Source organism: Kogia breviceps, chromosome 12 (genome assembly GCF_026419965.1).
Source record: "Kogia breviceps isolate mKogBre1 chromosome 12, mKogBre1 haplotype 1, whole genome shotgun sequence".
Classification (NCBI taxonomy): domain Eukaryota; kingdom Metazoa; phylum Chordata; class Mammalia; order Artiodactyla; family Physeteridae; genus Kogia; species Kogia breviceps.
In genome coordinates, this window is record NC_081321.1 from 21,307,632 (window position 1) to 21,332,634 (window position 25,003).

The window sequence follows — 25,003 nt, forward strand, 5'->3', positions numbered from 1 at the left end:
AGTGAATGGGAAAATGAGGGCAGTGACACGGGAAATACTAGAAACATGCAAAGTAATGACAGATAATGATTTTTTTGGCAGAAGGCAACACTAGAGATTATTTAGTCAATTACCCGCATTTTAGAAAATGAAGCAGCTGGAACTCAGAAATATCAAGTGCCTTGCCCAACATTAGCCAGCTAGCTGGAATGCCTCATTGTCAGTGTGGTAGTTTCCTCATTACACCCAGGTTCCTGTTTCTCTGCAGCTGGAGGGAAGGGTGCTTCTAGCACATGAGAAAAACCTTGCTGTCCATTTTCCAGCATGTCTGGTAGGGGTGACCCAAGGCCTCCTTCCTTCCAGGTCAGGAATCATGAAAGAAAAAGTGGTGGAAAAACTTTCTCAGAATCCCTTTTCCTATCTCCTTTCAACAAGGGTAGAAATATCAGCATCCAGTGGCAGCAGGTAAGTCCTGGACTATCTTTTGACATAATTCCTACTTGAAGACGGCATATCGTAGCAGCAGAAAGAGAGCGTACACCCCACTGATTTGCTCATTATCTATCCCAGAGCTTCTCCATTCTGCCCCAATCCTTCTTTCATCCCACCATTTTCCATTCTCTCTAATGAAATGAGGGATGTCAAGAAGTACTTTATGGATTTTACAAAGTACTGACTGTGTAGCGTCCTTCCCAGAGACTCGGGGCATGAAGCTGATTTCATTGGTGGAGCCTCCAAGTGCTGGATATATTTAAACAAAGAAGAATATATGAGAAGGTTCACCCTTTCTGCAGCACTGCTGGGTTTGAGTGGAGAGCTGGTTCTTTAAAAGGGTCATGGATGAAGATTCCCTGGAATGTAGTCATTCACATTTACTGAGTACCTGCTATATGATACCCAGTAGACCAGGAGGGAGGCATACAGATAAGATACAAGAAATTTGTACAAATGGGAAAGATACAAATAGTTATTGCACATCATGAGAGCTTCCATAAGGGGGACCCTAGGTATTATGGCAACAAGGAAAGTTGGGCATTTAAATAATATTGGGATCAGAGTGAAGGACAGCTTCCTGGAGATGTTGACATAAGCTAAGCTTTGGATGAAGAATGGAAATGAGCCATTCCGAGCAGGAGCAGAGAAGGTACTTTTGACAGAAGGAACGGCTGTGCGAAAGCACAGAGTATGAAGCAGCGCACTGCTGATCAAGAAACAAGTGGTTGTCACAGTAGAGCAGAGGGCACGCCAGGAGGTGAGGTGGGTAAACATGGACTAGGTCACGAACCTCTCCTGAACTAAAGCGTCTGAAAAGTGTCTTTGCTAAAGAATCTGAAAAGTGTCTTGAATGCAGTAAGGAAAATGGAAGGATTTGAAGCATGAGAAGAGCTTGATCAGATTACATTTAAAAAACTTTGCTTGCCTTGGCACTTTAAAAAAAAACCTTTTTATTGTAGTAAAATATATGTAACGTAAAATTGGCTGTTTTAACCACTTTTAAGTGTACAATTCAGTGGCATTAATTACATTCACGGTGTGTACAACCGTCACCACTGTCTCTGAAACTTTTTCATCACCCCAGTCAGAAACACGGTACCCACTAAATAGTAGTTCTCCATACCCGCCTTTCCCCCAGCCCCTGGTAACCTCTAGCCTACTTTCTAGCTCTAAGAATTTGCCAGTTCTAGACATTTCACATAATTGGAATCATACAATATTTGTCATTTTGTCTCTGGCTTATTTCACTTAGTGTAATGTTTTTAAATTTCACCTACGTTGTAGCATGTATTAGGATTTCATTCTTTTTTACAGCTAAATAATATTCCATTGTATGTATATACCACATTTTGCTTAACCATTCACTTTTTGGTGGATATTTGGGTTGTTCCCACCCTTTGGCTATTGGGAATAATGCTGCTATGAACATTGGTGTACAAGTGTCTGAGTCCCTGCTTTCGATTCTTTCGGGTATACACCTAGTAGGAGTAAAATTGCTGGGTCAGATGGTAATTCTTTTTTTTTTTTGGAGATTCATCAGTTTTTTAAAATTAGTTAATTATTTATTTATTTTTGGTTGCACTGGGTCTTTGTTGCTTGTGTGCGGGCTTTCCGTAGTTGCGGCGAGTGGGGGCTACTCTTTGTTGCGGTGTGCGGGCTTCTCATTGCGGTGGCTTCTCTTGTTGCAGAGCACGGGCTCTAGGCACACAGGTTTCAGTAGTTGTGGCACGCGGGCTCAGTAGTTGTGGCTCAGGGGCTCAGTAGTTGTGGCTCGCAGGCTCTAGAGCACAGGCTCAGTAGCTGTAGAGCATGGGCTTAGGTGCTCCGCAGCAGGTGGGATCTTCCTGGACCAGGGCTCGAACCCATGCCCCCTGCATTGACAGGCGAGTTCTTAACCACTGCGCCACCAGGCAAGCCCCTCAGATGGTAATTCTATGTTTAGTTTTTGAGGAACCACCAAACTGGTTTCCACAGTGCCTGCACCATTTTACATTCCCACCAGAAATGTGTGACGGATTCAATTTCTCCATTTTCTTGCTGGCACTTGTTATTTTCCATTAAAAAAAAGTTATCCTAGTAAGTGCGAAGTGGTACAGATTTATATGTTCAAAGGATCACTCTGGAAACAGCATGGAGGATGGGCTGAAGAAGGAAAATCCAGCAGGCAGAGAAAACAGCTGAGAGACGGTTGCTAGGGAATAGTTTTTTCTGAGCATTGGTGCAAGAGAGTGGCCCTAGGCAGGAAGGGCATGGAAAGGGAGGGACACGTTATGGCATATTTAGAAGATAGGATCTCTGAGATTGCATGCTTGTTCATGGGGGAGAGCGGAAATGTAAGAAGCATCCAGGTTTTCTGACTTGGACACCTAGATGGAGGGTGGTATTTTCGTTCACAGAGGCTGAGGGAAAGATGATGAGTTCAGTTTGGGCCACAATGAGAGTGTGATGTTTATGGGATCTTCAAGTAGCTGGATGGATGTGAAGGTCTGGAACTCAGGGTTGAGGCCTGGCCCGGAGATGGAGATTCAGACACCATTAATGTACAGAGAGCAAGTGGACTGGCATGGTCGCACGTACGGAGTGGGAAGACTGGGGGACTCGGGGAGGAGGGGACGGCTACCCAGAAAGTGAGGAGACAAGGCTCGGAAGTGGGAGGGACATCTCAGAAGCCGAAGGAAGAACATTTTAAAAAGAGAAAGGCATAGGGCTTCCCTGGTGGCGCAGTGGTTGAGAATCCGCCTGCCGATGCAGGAGACACGGGTTCGTGCCCTGGTCCGGGAAGATCCCACATGCCGCGGAGCAACTAAGCCCGTGAGCCATGGCCGCTGAGCCTGCGCGTCCGGAGCCTGTGCTCTGCAACGGGAGAGGCCACAACAGTGAGAGGCCCGCGTACCGCAAAAAAATAAAAATAAAATAATTTAAAGAGACAGGCATAGAAAGCAGCAAATCTGGAGGCTGTTTTGACCGTATTTGCTTCCAGTTTTGTTTGTGTTTGGTTGATTTAGGGATACAAAATGCAGTGAAAGTAGTTTTCAAGGAAAGCTTGCACTGTGTTTTGGAAAAATTATGTTACTGTAATATAAGATGCTACACTAAGAAAATGCATCTAAGTAATGTGAATGTTATTAATATCAGAGAGCTTATTAAAATTCATAAATAAAATATTATGACTGTAGACCAAATGCCAGCATGGAGAAAAATACAAAGAGCAAATTTACTCATTATCTAGGTGCATGCTGCAAACAAAGAAATGAATTATATGACTAACAACGTCGTGCCTTTATTCTATTCTGAAAGGGACCATTCAATAAAAGTGTATTTGGATTTCCTAAGTACAATAGGTTTGGATTTCACCAAGGAGGCAAGTTCAGTCAGTGAGTTAATTTGCTAAAACACGTATAATCAAAGCAAAAGCATGATTTAAAACAGCCAAACTGGGCTTCCCTGGTGGGGCAGTGGTTGAGAGTCTGCCTGCCGATGCAGGGGACACGGGTTCGTGCCCCTGTCCGGGAAGATCCCACATGCCGCGGAGCAGCTGGGCCCGTGAGCCATGGCCGCTGAGCCTGCGCGTCCAGAGCCTGTGCTCCGCAATGGGAGAGGCCACAGCAGTGAGAGGCCCGCGTACCGCAAAAAAAAAAAAAAAAAAAAAAAAAAAAAAGAAACAAAAAAACAGCCAAACTTTACCTTTTGAGATTGAAGTAATGTATATGTATATATAATTCCAGACCATTAGGAAGAAAATCATTCATCTATATAATTATTTTCTGTTTCAGTCCATAAATATGAAGTCAGACAGAAAAGAGGGAAAAAAAAAAAAGAAGCTGAGTTAATCTAAGCCTCTCTTTTGCTTCAAAGAAGCTGTTTAATTTCATACCACAGAGCAGGCTGACAACGATCAAGGCATAGAGGAAGGTACACCAGCCAGCAAAGAATAAGTTTCACTGGCCTCCTGTTACGTCTGTGACCTTGAGCAGTCATTAACCTTACTGGGCCTCAATTCCTTCATCTGTAAAATCGGGGGTAGTAATAACTACATGATTCTTAAGTGCTGTGAGAGTGAAATAACACATGTGAAAATATTTTTGGTAAACTATCATCAAAGCTATTTATTTAGACAGTAATAAGGAAAAGCATCCTTTGATTAAGGTTTTATCTTAGTGGTCCTTTTTTATTTGGAATATTTATATGCATCTGTTCATAAATTTTATTAACTTTTCTATAAACAGCATGTATTTATCTTTTTTAAGCGAAAAATATTCTTGAAACCTCAAATAAAATACATCACATGAATAAAATAGTTCAAAGGTAGGTCAGACTTTTTTCAAAGCCTGGAAAATGATCATTGTTGAGTCTTCTAAGAGGGCCACAATAGTATTAGTCATACTATTTATACTATTGAAAAATTAGAATATTGAGATGTCTAATAATAGAAAATTATTAAATAAATTATAGTGTAGCTAACCAATGGGACACTATTTAATCATTACAAATCATATTCTCCAAGAATATTTGAAGCTCTGGGAAAATATTTATGTTACAGCATTAAGTGAATAAGACAAGACATGAAAAATTTTACACTATGATCTGAATTTTATTTTATATACATATATACATATATATAACACATCTACATAAATATCCTCCCATGCCCCCCCACCACCCCCATAGCTAAGTAAAATAGTCAAAGCTATTTTTTGTATGTATCTAGATACATGTCTAGGAAAGAGATTGGAGGGAGACCCATTGAAATATTGACTGTGATTATTTCCAGATGAGATTATGGGTGCTTTGCCCTGAATTTTTAAAATGCCCTTTCAAAAAATGATACATTTGGGAATATATTTTTTAAAATACATATTTAAAAAAACCTATTCCATCTGCATAGTTTTTTAATGTGGAAAGTATTCTATCACCATCAGTATATTTCACTTTGGTAGTGGTCTGGTGACTACATTTCTGAATGAGTAAACACACACCCATATAGCACATGTATGTGTGTAAATGTATATATAAATATTTATCCACACACATATATATACATTTAGTATATTCTGCTAAGGCATATACTAATGTGAAAATTAATATTATTGGCAAGTGATCGGTTTCCAGTTTTTAAAAACATTTCTTACCATCTAGATGAATTTTCAGGTAAAACGAATTCCTTTTGATTAAAGATCTGAGATTCTTGATGTATTTTCAGGCTATTTTAATAGAGCTATTATAAAATTTTTGGCTAATCCATAAATTGTTTTAAAAATAGCTATTTTATTTAGTGTTATTTCTATGAACATTATATTCCTTTTCAAGATTGGCATAGAGTGGTAATTATTATTCACTGTCAGTTCACATAGTCTTGTTACCTGATGGAGATGAAGCACCTGTCGGCTTTGGTAGGAGAGCAGCCCGTGCAGACAGTAATAATTGTTTCAATTAGGAGCTCAGGGTAGCATGTATAACTAAAAACTTCATAGGTATTAGGATGATTGGACTTAATCCCACATTTATTTCTCAAGAATTACTGAAAATCTGGGCTTCCCGGGTGGCGCAGTGGTTGAGAGTCCGCCTGCCGATGCAGGGGACACGGGTTTGTGCCCCGGTCCAGGAAGATCCCACGTGCCAGGGAGCGGCTGGGCCCGTGAGCCATGGCCACTGCGCCTGCGCGTCCGGAGCACACAGGCTCCACAACGGGAGAGGCCACAACAGTGGCCCACGTACCGCAAAAAAAGAATTACTGAAAATCTGTTTCATGTAGTTTTTTTACCCTGCTTTTTTGTAGAATGGAAGATGGTGAACAACAAGTAAAAATGAAGTCCTTCAAGTATACTGAACTGTTGAGAGGGTACACGGTGGGTGGGAAAGGTCGCACATGTAGACCGTTAGCCAAAGCAAATGGTGATGTCAAGGTAGAATGGATTCGTGAATATTAGCTTTTTCTCATATGTTCTGCTCTGAGAAGATGCAGATACCTCTGGCCCAAACTGTGGCGCTCGTAAGTTCCTTTTGCTCTGATGAGCTCATTTCCAGCTCTGGAATGCATGCAGGCAGTCAGGTGGGTGGTACCAGCAGTTCTGCTTCCCTGTCAGAGAAGCCAGGCAGATCCCAAAGGGCAGGGTCCCTGCCGCGTGCCGGCCTGCCCTGAGTCCAGAGCCTTCCCGAGCTCCCTCTGCCCTGCTGGACCACCTTTCAGCATAGGAAGTCTGAAGTGGGAACTCAGTTCCTTCTCCATGGAGCCAGAGGCCCCTGCCTTGAAGCAATGCAGCCACTCAGGGTGAAGAAGTAGGAGTGACCGGAAATAAATACAGTTCTAAAAACAAAACGAAACAAAACCATCTGATACCGTCATCAGATACCTTATACCTTTTTTCTCTATCTACTTGAATAACATTTTGGCTTATGTGTCTTTAAATTTTTCTCAGAATAGCTGTTTATTGAAAACAACTATTATTTTCATGAAACACTAGAGAAAACCTAATTCATCCAATAAGCAAATCAGAATTACTTACCAGGAGTGTCTGATTATTAGGAATCCATCACCATAAAGTCTTTCAGTTGTTTCATCATATTCTTTCAATGTCAACAAGTTTTTTTTCCTACATCTGGCAACATGGCCAAATCTCAATTTTGCTTTTTCTCTATTTATTCTGTTTTTTTTTTTTTTTAATATGACTCTGCAGAACACTGACATGGTTCAAAGTGACAGTAACAGTTCACAGAATTAAGAACCAGAGCCCTGATAAATTATTAAGCAGAGAACTTGCCTCTGGGTAAATATGCCCTTCTTTAATAAAATTCTTTAAGAAATCTTTTCAGGTGCACCTCCTTCAAGTAAAGTACCTTATTCAAACACTGGCTATTTCACCTTCCTCTGTCTTTCCTAGCTCCCAGCATCGTCATTTGTTATTCCCAAGTGACCTTGTTCCTACCTGTTCTCATCTCCCTCAAAACCCTGGTTCTAAGAGAAGTCACTTTCTCTTCTGCTGTACATTCCTGGAATCAGGCATCTCTGTCCACTGCTACTGTCCATGCTGACGGGTAATATTGTTAGAAAGAAGAGGTGAACATTCTCGCAAGTGGATAATCATAACATTTTAAAAATCATAAATCTTTAATCTAAAAAGTTCTCATGGGGGAATTCCCTGGTCCAGTGGTTAGGACTTGGCGCTTTCACTGCTGTGGCCTGGGTTCATTGTGGTCAGGGAGCTAAGATCCTGCAAGCCGTGTGGTGTGGCCAAAAATAAAAATTGTTCATGAATAGACCGAAGTACGAGCAGATAACTGCATTTTATGTAAATACACAGATAACTTGAATTCCGTCCAGTTCACCCCAAAGTACTTATTTTGTTCCAGGGGTGTCATTGGCCAAGCGTGAATGGTTGGGCGGGTGGCGCTCCATTAGCGCTTCCCCCCTTAGTCCCACTCTTCCATCTAGTTGAAGGTCTCTAAAAACAGATCAGGACGAGTCTCCTATTTTTCCTCTTTCCCGTTAGATTGCCTTCCCCAAACTCTTCTTCTTTTTTTTTAAATGTAACCTTTTTTTAAAATTTTAAAATAGTTTTAGATTTACAGAAACATTGTGAAAACAGTACAGAGAACTCCCATAGACGCCATACCCAGTTTCTCCTATTATTAACATCTTACATTCGTGTGGCACATTTATCTCAATTAATGAACTGATACTGGTACATTATTATTGAATACAGTCCATCTTTTCTTTACGTCGTCTTAGTCTTCCCCTAATGCCCTTTTCTGTTTCAGGGGCGTATCCTGGATACCACATTCCATGTAGACTCCTCTTGTCTGTGACAGTTTCTCAGACTTTCCTTGTTTTTGGTGACTTTGACACTTTTGATGAATACTGGTCAGATATTTGGTAAAACGCCCCTTAATTGGGATTTGCCTGATGTTCTTCTCATGATTAGGCTGGGGTTGTATGTGTTTGGAGGAAGACCACAGAAGCAAAGCGTCATTCTCCTCACATCATGTTAAGGGTGCCTATGGTCAGCATGACATCACTGCTGATGTTGACCTTGATCACCTGGCTGAGGTGGGGTCTGTCAGCTTTCTCCACTGTCAAGCTATTTATTTATTTAAGGAATGATTATATTTATTCTTTAAATACTCTTTCAAAAAATCTTATGGATGTCTCACTTTACAATGGCTGGACACTGTCAAATTATTCTTTTATCGAAGGAAGACAGTATTTGCAGCCCATCCTTAAGGAGTGGGGATTTATGTTGCTTTTTTTTTTTTTTTTGCGGTACGCGGGCCTCTCACTGCTGTGGCCTCTCCCGTTGCGGAGCACAGGCTCCGGACGCGCAGGCTCAGCGGCCATGGCTCACGGGCCCAGCCGCTCCGCGGCACGTGGGATCTTCCCGGACCGGGGCACGAACCCGTGTCCCCTGCATCGGCAGGCGGATTCTCAACCACTGCGCCACCAGGAAAGCCCTATGTTGCTTCTTTTTGAGGATGGAGTATCTACATAAATTATTTGGAATTCTTCTGTATGGGAGATTTCTCCCCCATTTATGTATTCAAGCATTTATTTACATAAGTATGGACTACGGCATATTCATATTATATTTGGGATATAATCCAATGCTACTTTATTTATTTTGTTGCTCAGACTATTCCAGGTTTGAGCTCTGGGGGGGCGTCTTTCAGTTGGCTTCCATCATTGTGGTCACCTGGGCTTTTCAGTGACACAAGCTGTCAGTTTCTTTTTAGTCTAAGTCTTTTTAGTCTTTTTATACTTTTTCAGTCAGTTTAAGTGAAGGTTTCTGTCACTTGTAACCACAAGATTCTTTTTTTTCCCCCACTCAGAGCCTAGATATGTTTATTTATTTATTTATCTATTAGAGTATAGTTGCTTTACACTGCTGTGTCCGTTTCTGCTGTACAGCAAAGTGAATCAGCCATACGTATACATATATGCCCTCTTTTTTGGATTTCCTTCCCATTGAGGTCACCCCAGAGCACCCAGTAGAGTCCCCTGTGCTCTACAGTAGGTTCTCATTCGTTACCTATTTTATACATAGTAGTGTATATATGTCAATCCCAATCTCACAGGTCCTCCCCCCTTTCCCCCTGGTATCCATACATTTGTTCTCTATGTCTGTGTCTTTATTTCTGCTTTGCAAATAAGGTCATCTATAACCACAAGATTCTTAACAAATCTTAAGAGAGAGTGCTTAGGTTGCATTACTTGTTGAACACTTCACATGTTGCCAGTATTTCTCTTACGTCAGTGCAGCTGAACGACCATTTCACCCTGGAAAGAACCCATGCTCTCTTGGGCTGTGGTGACCACTTTGCTGAGCGCTGTGATAATAGCGGGAGGCTCGAGAGGCCGGGGCCGTGTGTGGTTCAAGTTTCAGCCTCACGCTGATAGACAAGTCACGTAACCTCTGAGTTAGGGGCACAGAGGTGAGAGGGGATTAAGTGACATCACATCGTTGTGGTCTCATCCAGAGGCCAAGACTGCCCCTCATCTGCTGAACTGACTGCTGGGGAGTGTGCATGAGGCTCCCCCCCAGACTGGACTGCCAGATAAAATACAGGACACCTGGCCAACTGTGAATTTCCGATGTGTAATGAAGACTTCTTAGTACAAGTATGTCCCAAATGCTGCACAAGGATATACTTATACTAAAAAAAGTATTCACTGTTTATCTGAAATTCAAAGTTAACTGTACCTCCTGGTACCCCAAGTGCCCTCCCATGTTCAGGCTTCTCAGGGCGTGTACTCCAGGGAAAGTGACTCTGCAACTTCAGTTTGACCACATGGGTCAAGCCATCTCAAATATTTAAGAACTATAGGAGTTTGTGATTATTTGGCTCTTCAGGGTGAAGAAGGATGGGAGGGTCTAGAGCTAGTCGAGTGGCGTCACCAATCAAGATAAACCCTATAGACGGAAGAGTAATCAGGGCTGGTGGAGGAAGGATGAAAATGGGGTCAGAGGTGGAGAATGCATTCAGTTTGGGATTTCTTGAGTTTTAGGGGGCTTATGAATCACTGAGGTGCATAATTTTACTTCTGAAGGTTGGGAATTGGATAAAGAACGAATGAGATACAGGGATTGAATGGTACGTAGCTTATGAGTAGTTGTAAAGCCTTATGAAGGTATGCGATCTCTTAGGGTGAAGCTGTAGGTGAGGAGAGAGTGGTGTCAAGTGAGGGGTCTCTGGGGGGCCAGTATTGAAGGACAGAGGAAGAGCTGAGTAGGGGAGCTAAGGGGGCGGAGCTGAGCGGAGAGGATGGAGGAGCAGGAGCGGTCACAGAAGCCAGCAAAGAATAAGAAATGGCAACAGTGTCCAGTTCAAGGCAGGGATCACCTGGGTTTGCATAAGATGAGGATGACCTCTGCTAGAGCAGTTTTGGTGGAATGGGGGCTGGGAGGAGGATTTTATTTTATTTCCGTTTTTTATTTTTAGCTGCATTGGGTCTTTGCTGCACGTGGGCTTCCTCTAGTTGCGGCGAGCGGGGGCTACTCTTCATTGCAGTGAGTGGGTTTCCCATTGCGGTGGCTTCTCTTGTTGCTGAGCACGGGCTCTAGGCACACAGGCTTCAGTAGTTGCAGCACACAGGCTCAGTAGTTGTGGCTCGTGAGCTCTAGAGCGGAGGCTCAGTAGTTGAGGCGCACAGGCTTAGTTGCTCCACGGCATGTGGGATCTTCCTGGACCAAGGATCGAACCCGTGTCCCCTGCATTGGCAGGCGGATTCTTAACCACTGCACCACCAGGGAAGTCCTGGGAGGTTGATTTTAATAGGAGAGGCACCTGGGAGATGAAAGGTTAAGTGGAGACCATACTCTCAGGAAGCTGGCCAAGGAGCGAAGATAGTAGCAAGGGAAAAAAAAATCCCTAGAATTCTGGAAAGGGGTTTCTTCCTCAAAGGGAAGAGACTTGAGCCCATTTATCGACGCATAGAAGGAGCTGTGAAAGAGAATGAGCCTAAAATGCTGATAACTGTTCAAGCAAAGACCAGAAAGGAGTTAGCTTTGAATAGAAGGCGACCCACTCTTCCTCTACGACTGGAGGGCAGCTAAAAAACCACCTGCCGCAGCTCTCACACAGAGGTCTTAGTTCTTGAAGGTTTCAGGGAATAAGGTCAGGAAGGAAGGAGCAAGGGTATGGGGGGGCGGGTAAAAGCGTGTGAATGAGTGCTATTCCTTCCTCTCCCCTGAATGCCACCTGCAGGGCCAAAGTCAGCGGGGGCTTTGCTGGCCTCACCCGTGCTCCTCCTACTGCCTCTGGGGTCACTGGGGGGTCTGTTAAATATAACAGAAGCTCTTTCTCCTTCTTAGAGAAGCTCATAGCCAAACTGAAAAGCGGAGGAGAGATAAAATGAACAACCTGATTGAAAAACTGTCCGCGATGATTCCTCAGTGCAATCCCATGGCACGGAAACTGGACAAACTGACAGTTTTAAGAATGGCTGTTGAACACTTGAGATCTTTAAAAGGTGAGTTTGAAAATGGCCTCCAAACTTGGGTTTGTGAAGTCTTCCCTGTAACTGAAGTCCCTGATGGGTTTGTTTTGTTGTTATTGGCTACTGAGATTTTATACAGATGTGTCTTTCAACTTGATCGGTATTCATTTGGATGCTTGTCCGTATTCTGTGTGTGGAGAAAATACTAATTTGGATGTCAGAAAACTTGGTTTCACTAAAAGCTTCATTTTAAGTCTACTATGTGAACTTGAAAAGCCTTTACATTTCTACTAGTTTTCTCATACATAATATGAAGATGATAAAACCTGCTGTACATACCTCTCAATATTTTAGACGTTTTTAAATGTTAATTATTATAATTTTAAGTTATTGACAGATTTCTACTATTAGAAAAGAAAACCTCCTTAAATTCATCAATTTCTCTTAAAACTTTATTCAGACTCGTAAGTAGTACCTGAAAATGCATCACACCTTACTATTCTAAGATATTCTCACATTTACGAGACATTGGGTGAAGGAGGTCCTTAGCTGATCCTTCTTGGGGCGTGCGTGATCGTTTCTGACTTTAGAAGTTCCCCTGTTTGAGCTTAAATTTTAAATCAAAGTGCAATAAGTATTCTGTGTATATGTGTAGTCGAAATCACATCTGGTTTGGGAATAACCCTGGTCTGACTTGGGGGACAGAATGATGGAAATAGAATTGAGTTTTAGGTACAGGAATGTTAAAGACAGAAATTCACATTGAGATGATCAGACGAGCCGGCAGAGGAGTTCGCTGCAGACCACCGAGAAGACTGAAAGTTCAGATTTGTAAAGATCTGAAAGATTATAGTGAAATCTGGCTCAAAAAGTATAAGAAAGGAATAAGCAAAGGAAGACCAAGGGTCTTCTTTAGATCTCTGTCCTGTACTGCATGCCAGGAAAAGGAATCTGTTTCAGGGAAAAGGAAGTTCTGTGGTCTGAACATAGAGACTTTGCCAAGTCAAGTTAAGTTAGAGGAGAGCAGTGTTCCCTGGACTCCAGGTGCAAACTGGAGCCCAGACAAAGAGGGTCTTACTTCATAATGAGCCAAAAAAATCCTGGCAAATGTCTTCGGATTGGAGGAGGAGGGGGTATTGGCAAATTAGGAAGTAAAACTAGAGACAGCTATTAAAGGGCTATTCAATAGTAATTTGTGCAAGTTGTACTTTAAATCACCTTCCTTAGAGCTCCACAGATGGTAGAAAAATGACTTATGCACTCTGATCAGCCGAGTGCCTGCAGATCTGGAGTGCAGGCAGTGGGGAAAAGCAGGTTCAGCCCTTGATCCCTTCAGTGCCATGCAGAGAGCAGCCCAGGTGTTGGGGGACTGCCTGGCAGGCTTCCTTTTGGGAGTGTGATAGGAGGTCTTTGGTTCATAAGAGTCTGTTGTGAAAGAAGATTCTCTTTTACCCACAACTGGGTCTTGCATAAGTTGTATGCAACACGTCCCTTAAATCTTTTAGCAGTGAACATTAGCAGGCTCAACTGAGGTCATTTGCTTGCAACCCTAAAATTACCCAACACTTTTCACATTCACAACGTCCTGGCAGAGGAGGACCTAAGGGAAAAGCCATGAATCAGTCAACTGATTCAACAAACATGAAATGAGCATCAGCTCGGTTCCTGTCCTGTGCTGGGGTTAGGAAAATGAAGGAGGCAAGATCTCCGTGCTGGAGGGGTTCACGGTGGACAAGGGAGACAGACCCCAGAGGAGATCATTAACACCCAGTGTGATAAATGTTATGTGGAAGTATGCGTGGGACGAGGGGCAGGGGCAGCGCAGTAGGGAGGAGACGCTGCCTAAATCCAGAAGGGATTCTTTGGAACAGAGCGTAGATTTCACCATTGGCCCTTCTAAGCTGAAGCGAGGTGGTCATGTACGCATCACGCATCCTGACCAGATCCTTAGTCAGTGCTACCCACGGATGAGATGACTTAAAGCAGCTGGGGCTGCATTCCAGTGCCCTAGCCAGAGTGTACCCCAACCCGATCCACACACGCCCAGATGCCAGATCATGGGAAGGCTGCACGTGGATGGTCCACACGTAATTACTTTGAAGACAGAGGACGGTGAAATGATTTTTTTCTCTACACTCTGCAGCAGCGCTTTGCAGACTCTCTGGGGGGAGAGCAAGTGTGCCCCACCCCCATCCATTGTAAAACACGGTACAGTTAATTAGTGGAAAAACGTTCATGGGCTGGGATGCCACAACAGTGTTACGTTTCCATAAAAGTGTCTAAATGTGTATTCTTAATTTCTGTGCTCACCTCACCACGGTCTGAAGACGGCAGTGGTTTGCAGACCACATTTGGAGTAAGCCGCCTTCTGCAGCGGCAGGCACTTTCCGAGAACCTGAGTGGGTCTGAATACCTGGGAGCCAATAATGCATGTGTGGGTCCTGGAGGCAAACCTGGGCTCGAATCCTGGCTCCCTGCCTTAGTTGCCATGGGACTTAAGTTGTTTCACTTTCTAATCCTCAACTCCCACAGCTGTGAAACAGGGATAATGCGTTGCCTCACGGGGTTGTTGTTAAGAGTAAAGGACGAGTGTAAAGGGTGAGCACAGTGTTTCTGTTTTCTTCATTATTGTTCTTTTTTGTACTGCAGTAGAGTTGATTTACAATGTTGTGTTAGTTTCAGGTGTACAGCAGAGTATATATTGAGCTATACATATACAGTAGGTCCCTGTTGTTTAGTTTGTATCCATTAATCCCAAACTCCTCATTTATCCCTCCCCCAACACCTTTCCCCTTTGGTAGCCACCAGTTTGAGTCTATGTCTGTGAGTCTGCTTCTGTTTTGTAAATACTGTTTCTGTTATTTGTGTCACTTTTTTAGATTCCACATATAAGTGATATCATATGATGTTTGTCCTAAGACAGATATCAGAGAAAGAGCACAGGGTTTCTTGATGCTGGAGGTGGTGGTCAGAGGACAGGAGGAAGAATTGTTATTGTCATATTGATCATTATTATCCTTATCATTATAATGATCATTGTCATACTGTCTTTTTTTTTTTTTTTTTTTTTTTTTTTTTGCGGTACGCGGGCCTCTCACCGTCGCGGCCTCTCCCGCTGCGGAGCACAGGCTCCGGACGCGCAGGCGCAGCGGCCACGGCTCACGGGCCCAGCCGCTCCGCGGCATGTGGGATCTTCCCGGACCGGGGCACGAACCCGTGTCCCCTGCATCGGCAGGCGGACTCTCAACCACTGCGCCACCAGGGAAGCCCCATACTGTCATTTTTTAATGACGGTGATGAACTTTATAACAAAAGTCAGTGATCATGTTTTCTCATTTATTTTTGCCACCAGAATCTGAGAATCAACTTTGTCACTGCCCTTTGGCAGGCGTACAGAATCGCACGGCTTGCCTTTTGTCAGCTCACCTCACCCTAGCTTCAGCTCTTTGCTGACTGCCCTCTTTTTCTCGCTGGCGCATCCTCGTTCGTCCTCACTCTCCTATTTAGTCAGGGCTCGCCCATTCTGGCTGACTGACACTGACTGGCTTTCTTCAGCACGATTCCACCAACCTTGCTTCGGGCCGCCCTGGAGGTGTCACTGCCTCACTCACATTGATTTATTCCTGGGCCCGGCCTGGCACGCAGAGTCTGCCTCTTTCATCCCTTTCTCAACTCCCTCCTACCAGGCTACTGGGTAGTAATAATAATAATAACAAGAAGTCACTTGGGGAAATTCTTTGAGGGCTATGATTCCAAGAGATTTCGTTTGCTTATGCCAGGCCTTTTAGGGGTGCTGCCAGTCTGAGAAGACTTTACTAAATCACTCCATGAGTGTGTGTGATTTTCTGGTTTTGTTTTTTCCCCACCACTTAGGTAGTTGGTGAGTTTCGGCTATAAATTCATCCAAGGACCAATTAATGGTTAACATGTCTCAGGGTGTTGCCCTACCTTACTTTTGCAAAAGCATCTTTCCTTGCGGTGCCTAGAAGGAGGGGTTTAGGGTTAGGGAGGTTGGGAGTATAAGGGAGGGAAATGTGATTTACTTTTTTTTTTTTTTTTTTACCATATCTATTGGAGTATAATTGCTTTACAATGGTGTGTTAGTTTCTGCTTTACAACAAAGTGAATCAGTTATACACATACATATGTTCCCATATCTCTTCCCTCTTGCGTCTCCCTCCCTTTGACTCACCCTTGCTTGGAGGTTATTTACCTAGCTTTGACATGATCATTACTTACCATTTTCCCAGCTCTTCTGGTTTCTTTAGAGACTTTCCTTTTAATACAGTAATCTCTGTGCTAAGGACTTAAAGTGAATTATTTCATTTATATTTTATACATTTTTTGTATTATCAGAAGTCTCCATATGATCTTTAAAGGGTCATATGGGAAATCTTCTGATTCCATAAAATTTGCTTAGAATTCCAGAATCTCTCTATTCAGGGTAATTCATATGATCAGTTTTAATAAGCTAAGAAATTATAAAAAATAACCAGAGCCATGAATATTGTTGCATGTTATTATAATGTTATAGATAATATATTGCACTTTATTACTTTTCAATATACAGCTCTTACTGTCTGCACATTTGAGTATAATGTAATAAGTAGTTCTAAGAATTTACAGTCTGAGAGGCAGGACATTTCAATCTAGTAATAACGAAGAAAGAGAATGATTACAGAAGAGGTCTTAGAGTGTGCTGAAAGAGAAAATACCATCATCATCATTGTCACCAATAGCAACAGCAGCATTGCTAATGTTCACTGAGCATTTACTACATTTCCATCTCTATTTTTTTAAAGAAATACTCTTATTTATTTATTTATTTATTTATATTTTTGGCTCCGTTGGGTCTTCGTTGCTGCGTGCAGGCTTTCTCTAGTTGCGGCGAGCGGGGGCTACTCTTTGCTGCGGTGTGCAGCCTTCTCATTGTGGTGGCTTCTCTTGTTGCAGAGCATGGGCTCTAGGCGCACAGGCTTCTGTGGTTGTGGCGCTCGGGCTCAGTAGTTGTGGCTCGCGTGCTCTAGAGCGCAGGCTCGGTAGTTGTGGCGCACGAGCTTAGTTGCTCCGCGGCATGTGGGATCTTCCTGGACCACGGCTCGAACCCATGTCCCCTGCATTGGCAGGTGGATTCTTAACCACCGCACCACCAGGGAAGTCCCTCCATCTCTATTTTTAATAACTATGACTTCTTTGTTTTCAGGTATGACAAGTTCTTATGCAGGAAATAACTACAGACCTTCATTCATTCAGGATAATGAGCTCAGACACTTAATTCTTAAGGTAAGTTAAGAGATACGTTTGTCTAAATTGTATTTGTCCTTTCATTTTTGTTTGAATGGGAGGAAGATTTTTAGTTCTAAAAATTCCTGTTCTAAACATACAGGACTCTGTATTATACCAAATTTCCTTTCAGATAAAAATTTAAGTTATGCAAGTAAATATGTCTTATTAGTTTGGGCTAGTGAATGTAGAGGCAGAGGATAGGCACTTTCCAAAGGAGAGAGCATAGCTTGTCTTTAATGCTAAGCTCCTTACGCTGCCTGATGCACTCACTTCCCACACCGTAGGCTCTATTCCCCACTCTTGGCACCTCCTTCAAGGCCACCTTGTACTCAATTCCTTCAGGATCCTGTTCTCTGCAGATGAGCCAGCCACTGCTTCCTGAATGAGTTATTAGTCGATGCTTTGTCATTTCTGTCCTCATTTCATGTGCATGCCTGGGTTTCAAATTCACTGGTCTACAGGTTTATTTAATGTGGAAAATATGACCATGTCATTGGCGTATCCTGCTCCCAGGAGGTAATACATGTCTTGATCTTGTGCTATTACTACTAGGCTTTATGCCTTAGTATGATTAAATAGAAAGATTTTTGATATACATTTGTCCATTTTTCTTTTAATTTTTTAAAAGAGCCCCATTTTTATTTGAACAGCTGAATTCAAATATAGTATTCCTGATGCTTCCTTCATCCCAATCTGCACAGTCCTTCCGTCTCAGCGCATCCACAGGCAACCGTTATTGATGTGTTTTGATATCTTTACAGAGTTTCTGTATGAGTATAGAATTCGACATAGGTAATTTTTATATTTTGAAATATCTCAACTAGATATTCCATGCCTGGACTTTCCAAGTCAAAAACATTACTTTAGACTGGGGTTCAATTTGATTTTATCAGTCTTTTTATGTACTGAGAAAATTTCTTAAAATTGATTTTACTAGCTCTTATGACCACTCTACTAGTTTTATTGCTACAATAATTTCCTCAAAATCTGAATGTATGTGTATGAGAGAGACAGAAGATATCTTTTAAAATATTCACTTTGTATTTTTAAATCCTAGACTGCAGAAGGCTTCCTATTTGTGGTTGGATGTGAAAGAGGAAAAATTCTCTTCATTTCTAAATCAGTCTCCAAAATACTTAATTATGATCAGGTATCAAAAACTGAGGATATTTTCTTACTATGTTTATTAATTAAAAAAAAAATTGGGGGGGGGGGATGGCTGCGTCGGGTCTTAGCTGAGGCATGCAGGATCTTTCGTTGTGGTGTGGGCTCTTTGTTGTGGCGCATGGGCTCTTTGTTGAGGCATATGGGCTTCTCTCTAGTTGCGGTGCATGGGCTCTAGTTTGTGGCACGCGGGCTCTCTAGTTGAGGCGCAGAGCTCAGTAGTTGTGGCGTGCGGGCTTAGTTGCCCCATGGCATGTGGAATCTTAGTTCCCCAGCCAGGGATCGAACCTGTGTCCCCTGCATTGGAAGGTGATTCTTTACCACTGGACCATCAGGGAAGTCCCACTATGTTTATTTTGTAAAAAAAAAAAAACATATCTTGAAGCTCTTTTTCTGAACTCTTTCTTCCCACTGGGCTGTGGGATTAGCTTCTGCTAAGTTAGAACTAAGAGAGATGGGAAGATGTGTGGGAAACGTATGAATTTTGTTATTGACAGGAGTGTTCATTTCCTTCAGCAAGTTATTTCATTTTCCTGAACCTCAGCTTCCTCCTATGTAACTAGTGGAAATTATGATTATACCTGTCTCTCAGGATATAAGCACTAAATACGATATCATATTTGAGTGTCTGAAAAATATTAGTCACCCTTCTCTGTTTCCTCCAAGAGACAGCATTATTTATTAAGTTATACGCACTGCAAAACAGTTTTTGATCTAGGCTGTGGCAACAAACTCTGAAATACATCTTTCAACTAGTGGTGTGATTGATTTGCCTCCTTGATACTGAACACCATTTAATTTAAATGAGTTACTCAAAAACTATAGCACTGAAGCCAACAGAGTGAATAAACTAGCACCTGTGGTCTCCTTTAAAATAGAAATAGAATAATATAATACGTAATAAAAATAATATATATAGCTCTATTTACAATAGCCAGGACATGGAAGTAACCTAAGTGTCCATCGACAGATGAATGGATAAAGAAGATGTGGCACAGGGCTTCCCTGGTGGTGCAGTGGTTGAGAGTCCGCCTGCCAATGCGGGGGACGCGGGTTCGTGCCCCGGTCCGGGAGGATCCCACGTGCCCCGGAGCGGCTGGGCCCGTGAGCCATGGCCGCTGAGCCTGCGTGTCCGGAGCCCGTGCTCCGCAATGGGAGAAGCCACAACAGCGAGAGGCCCATGTACTGCAAAAAAAAAAAAAAAGAAGATGTGGCACATATATACAATGGAATATTACTCAGCCATAAAAGGAAATGAAATTGAGTTATTTGTAGTGAGGTGGATGGACCTAGAGTCTGTCATACAGAGTGAAGTAAGTCAGAAAGAGAAAAACAAATACCGTATGCTAACACATATATATGGAATCTTTAAAAAACAAATGGTCGTGAAGAACCTAGGGGCAGGACGGAAATAAAGACGCAGACCTACTAGAGAACGGACTTGAGGATATGGGGAGGGGGAAGGGTAGGCTGTGACAAAGTGAGAGAGTGGCAGGGACATATATACACTATCAAACGTAAATCCGATAGCTAGTGGGAAGCAGCCGCATAGCACAGGGAGATCAGCTCAGTGCTTTGTGACCACCTAGAGGGGTGGGATAGGGAGGGTGGGAGGGAGACACAAGAGGGAAGAGATATGGGGATATATGTATATGTATAGCTGATTCAGCTTGTTATAAAGCAAAAACTAATACATCATTGTAAAAAATAATAACATATATAAAGATATAATAAATAATATAGAAATAAGATAGCCCCCAGCTTTAATCTTAAATAACTCCCATTAATCTCAGCCTATATTCCCCCCAAACTTGAAAATTTGGAGAGATAGAAGGCATTCATAGATGATGAGTTAAATAACAGAAAAAGATATTATGAACCTACATACAGAGGGAGTGAAAACCAAATGAATCATGCAGCTGGTTATAGGTGGGGACACAAAAGCAGGGTAAGACTTGATTTTTCTATCTCCTAGTTGGAAATATAGAACATCACACACATACATACACACCAAGATACTTGACGATTCAAGGTAGCTCTTAAGTTCCAAATTAGTAACATGGAGGCCAGTCCCACTGGACACTAACTTTGCATTTCAGAGACCATTCGAGAGACTTACTGACTGCTCAGGAGGACTTTGGGATCCCCATGGTACAGGGTCTGGTCTTCAGCTTTTCAGCTTCAGAAATCTGATTTGTCTATAACAGCAGAGATTGGCACAACATTGTAAATCAACTGTACTTCAATTAAAAAAAAAAAAACAACTGATTTGCTCTGAAGCAGTTCTGGGTATAGACTTATCTTAGCCAATCACACAATAGACTGATGTATAAATCAGACTGCTAGTGGTTTTTTTGTTTTGCTTTGTTTTGTTTTTGACAGCGATATCTAAGCGCCAAGCACTTCAGGTCACTTGTACCAGCTGGTCCATTTTTTGTACCTTCTATAGGAACGTCTGCTTGAGTAATAAAGGAGTTCAGAAGAGGGGTGGTCACTGTGGGCTTCACATGTGAAGTAGAACGTCTCCTAGGCTTTAAGATGAGCAGAGAAGGGGAGGAAGACATTTCAGGTTGGGAGAAGGAATCTTGGAATTCAGGGAGTAAAAGGCAATTGGCTGGATCAGCCAGGGAACTGAGTTTACAGAGAAGAGGTAATGAATTCCAGGTGATGAGCCCATGAAAGCAAAGTCATGGGCTGAGGAATGCTGTGCATGTGGGGAGAAGTGGAATGCCAAATGAGACGTATTCCAGGTTGGATCTGAGTTATCAACTGTATGGTAATTATTTGTAAACAGTAAGGTAAATTTGAGTTACACCATAAAAATCACAGGTATTCTCTGACTTCTATATTTATACTGTAATATAATCTCTTTTACTAATGGTAAAGTTTAAAGTAAATAATAATGTGCCTTGAAGTAACGTGTGAATTGGGGATGTTACCAAGAGCAACAAGAATAAATAGAATGTTAGTTATTAGGTGTGTGTATGTGGTTTGTGTGTATCCAGTTATGGGTCTGTGTGCCTGTATTTTTTTCTGTCTACACGTATCACTGTTTTTAAACACTGACCAAGCTAAGGTCACCCAGTACAGTAAATGTACCTGAGCTTAAGAGGAAGCCACTTTTAAACGAAAGAAAGACTATCCTATGTCTGTATGAGGAAAGGTAGAAATGACATGATACTGATTTTCAATGAACATCTACCTTATAAATAGGCTAGTTTGACTGGACAAAGCTTATTTGACTTCTTACATCCAAAAGATGTTGCCGAAGTAAAGGAACAACTTTCTTCCTCTGATATTTCACCAAGAGAGAAGCTAATAGATGCCGAAAGTAAGTACTCATTTCAGCATTCTTACCATTTTATGTAAAGGTAATTATTACTTCAGAGTACAGCTGTACAGTGTTTTGAAAACATTAGCTAATTATGGTTTTCTCAAGAGAAGAATTATTTAGTAAACTTTATAATCATCAACCTCAGTTTAAGAAAACAATATATATAGAGAATTCATGTATTTGTACACGTATATAAAAACAAATACATTCATCTGAAGATGCTTTGGGGAAAATGTGATTACTTCATATTCTCTATTTTTCATATGCTAATAAAATCTTTATAGGAAAATATCATTTGGGATAAAAAAAAATTGCTGGAGTTTTTTTATTATTTAGTTGTATGCTGAGGGACAATTATTCTCTTTCGTAAATGTGTCAGTTAGGTCTACTCAATGTGAAAGACCTTGTATAATTGTGCTTGAGAAGTATACATATTCTTTGTCTTCTCCAGAAATACTTCTCTTCTCTGAAAATGCTTATTGCCTAATAATTATTTATAATATAAAAATAATAATGCTTCATGCTACTGATTACTATTTTAGTTAAGGTTTTTTCCATTTAATTTTTATTTCATTTAAATTATCTTTATGATCTGCCCCCCCTGGGGAAAAATATAAAGATAAATTTCAAGTGATTATAAGTTATCAAAACGTGATTGCTTGACAAGTACATTTTTTTGGTATGTTTCACTTTGGGGTTTACTGTATAATGATGTCAATAAGCACTTCTCAAGTAATAGATGACCAGAAAATGTTAGGAGATAGATTTCAAAATTATTTGAAAATATTATTTTCTGCCTATTCTCTTACCTCTTTGCACTATGAAAGCTGGTTTGCAAGCTCGCAATAATTTCCACACCGGAAGGAGTTGTGTGTATTCTGGCTCGAGACGATCCTTTTTCTGTCGAATCAAGAGTTGTAAAATCTCTGTTAAAGAAGAACACGAATGCTTACTCAACTCAAAGAAGAAAGGTATTGTCCTTTTGAAATGTCCAGTGATTTGAGGCATGGATATAAAACTAAACGTCCTGAATATTTTCTATACAAGAAAAAAAAGATAAGCTGAATGGTCAAGGCAAATAATTGAGGCCAAAAGCGTTTATTTATCTAAATAATTCTGGTTCTGGTGAACCAAGACTGTGTTAAGTAGATCCAACCATAAGTGAATCACCTAACCTACACAGCAGCCCACATGAGAGAAAGCCTTGGCAGGCGACGAAACCAGCTTAACGTGGCTGAAATCTCGGTGATGTTCGATGCGAGTTATAAATTGAGTAGAGACGCCAACATAATCCAGTTTTGTGTGTGTTTTAAAGATTACCAGATTAATTTCTCTCTCCTTCTGTGAAGAAGAGAGTCTCCACGTGGACTTATTTAGTACTACTATTTCAGTCATCTCTCTGTTGTGGTGCATGGCTAGTGTCCAGGATAACCACTTTACTTCTGTAAAACCTGATCTCACCCTCTGCCCCCGGCCTAGCATCTTACTCTTTGTTTCTAAACCTCGCAACCACGTAGGTTGCAACCTCTCTATTCTTTTTGAGAACCACTGCTTTAAACTCGTGTGTCAAGAATGAGACTCTTCGGGAACACAGGAGGACGAAAGGGCAAGGAAGAGTAGAGGAAGGGGGGATGCCCTGGGCGGCAGCGCCGAGCCTGGTGCTGAAGTTCGGTGGGTGTAGAGTCCTCTCCCACTTGTATTTTCCCACAGCTTCTATCACAATCTTGTTTCTAACGAGATTACTACAAATTGGCTATGCTTACAGAACAGTGATAGAAATAAGCCTGAGACCGTCGCCTGACATAATAGTCTTAATTAAATACATTTTGGTCAGTCAGTTATCCATTGAGTACCTACTGTGTGCCGGGCGCTGTGTCAAATGCAAAGTACACACTGGAAACAGGCATACAAATCATGGCTCTAGTGAACTTCCTATTACAGGGACAGGAAGCAGTCAATTAACATATAAATTAACAAATATTTTAGGAAAGTGCAATGAAGTCAATAAAATGAGATAATGAGGATAGGGACTAGGAAGGAGTTACTTTACAGTACTCAGAGAAGGTCTCTCTTAGGGGACATCTGAGCTGAGACCAGAACGATGAGAAGGAGTCAGCTGTGCAAAAATCTATGGGAAGAAATTCCCGACAGAAAGATAAGTATAGAGACCTGGAGGTAGGAAGAACTTGGTATCTGGGGGCTCAACAAAGACCAGTGTGGCTGCATCCTAGATGTGGAAGATGACATTAGGAAGAGAGGAAGCTGGGGCCAAATCTGGGGGTCCATAGGGGCTGGGGCAATGGTGTGCTGGGCAGTGTTTACCAACCAGCTCTCCGAGTAGAGTCCTGATATGGATGTTGGTTCATATTTTCCTTTACATTAATACGTAAGATAAAAGTTTAGTTTAAAACACTAAAGACAGAGTTACTGTATGATCCAAGGATCCCACTCCTGGGCATGTATCTGGAGAAAATGATATTTCAAAAAGACACATGCACTCCTGTGTTCATAGCAGCACTGTTTACAATGGCCAAGACATGGAAGCCACCTAAATGTCTATGGACGGATGAATGGATAAAGAAGATGTGGTGCACATATACAATGGAATGTTACTCAGCCATAAAACGGAATGAAATAATGCCATTTGTAGCAACATGGATGGACCTAGAGATTATCATACTAAGTGAAGTAAGCCAGACAAAGACCAATATCATATGATATCACTTATATGTGGAATCTGAAAAGAAATGATACAAAAGAATCTATGTCCAAAACAGAGAGAGACCCACAGGCATAGAAAACAAACTTATGGTTACCAAAGGGTAAGTGCGGCGGGGATAAATTAGGAGTTTGGGATTAACAGAGACACACTACGATATATAAAACGGATAAACAACAAGGACCTACCGTATAGAGCTGGGAACTATACTCAGTATTTTGTAATGACCTATAAGGAAAAAGAAACTGAAAAAGAAAAAAATATATATATATATCTATATCACTTTGCTGTACACCTGAAACTAACACAACATTGTAAATCAACTATACTCCAATTTTAAAAAAGAAATTACTAGAAGATGAAAAGAAATAACCAGTAGATAAAGTTTTATAGACATAAATAAAAGCACAATACATATTTATGATGGTGAAAAAATAAAAACAAACATAGATTCCAACAACGTAAGAGTGGTTAAGTAGCTATGACACAGCTACATGATGGTATATTATGCAACCATTAGAATCATTTATAAGGAATTTGTAATAACACTGTAAAGTTATCACAATGATATACAACTAATGCAGAGTATGCACTATGA

General features: G+C 41.5%; 1 protein-coding gene across 3 annotated transcripts in view; it reads left to right on the forward strand.

The window, feature by feature from the left end:
- Positions 1–25,003, forward strand: part of BMAL2 (basic helix-loop-helix ARNT like 2) — an 86,687-nt gene that overhangs the window by 32,660 nt on the left and 29,024 nt on the right. For 2 of the 3 annotated variants that reach the window (XM_059081554.2, XM_067008938.1), the window contains exons 3-7: positions 11,778–11,935; positions 17,106–17,185; positions 18,246–18,338; positions 21,566–21,683; positions 22,514–22,657. In XM_059081554.2, coding sequence (XP_058937537.1) covers positions 11,778–11,935; positions 17,106–17,185; positions 18,246–18,338; positions 21,566–21,683; positions 22,514–22,657 — 593 coding nt within the window. Of the gene's footprint in view, positions 1–342; positions 445–6,250; positions 6,293–11,777; positions 11,936–17,105; positions 17,186–18,245; positions 18,339–21,565; positions 21,684–22,513; positions 22,658–25,003 lie in introns of all 3 variants that reach the window. The other variant, XM_059081545.2, reaches the window with a different exon arrangement.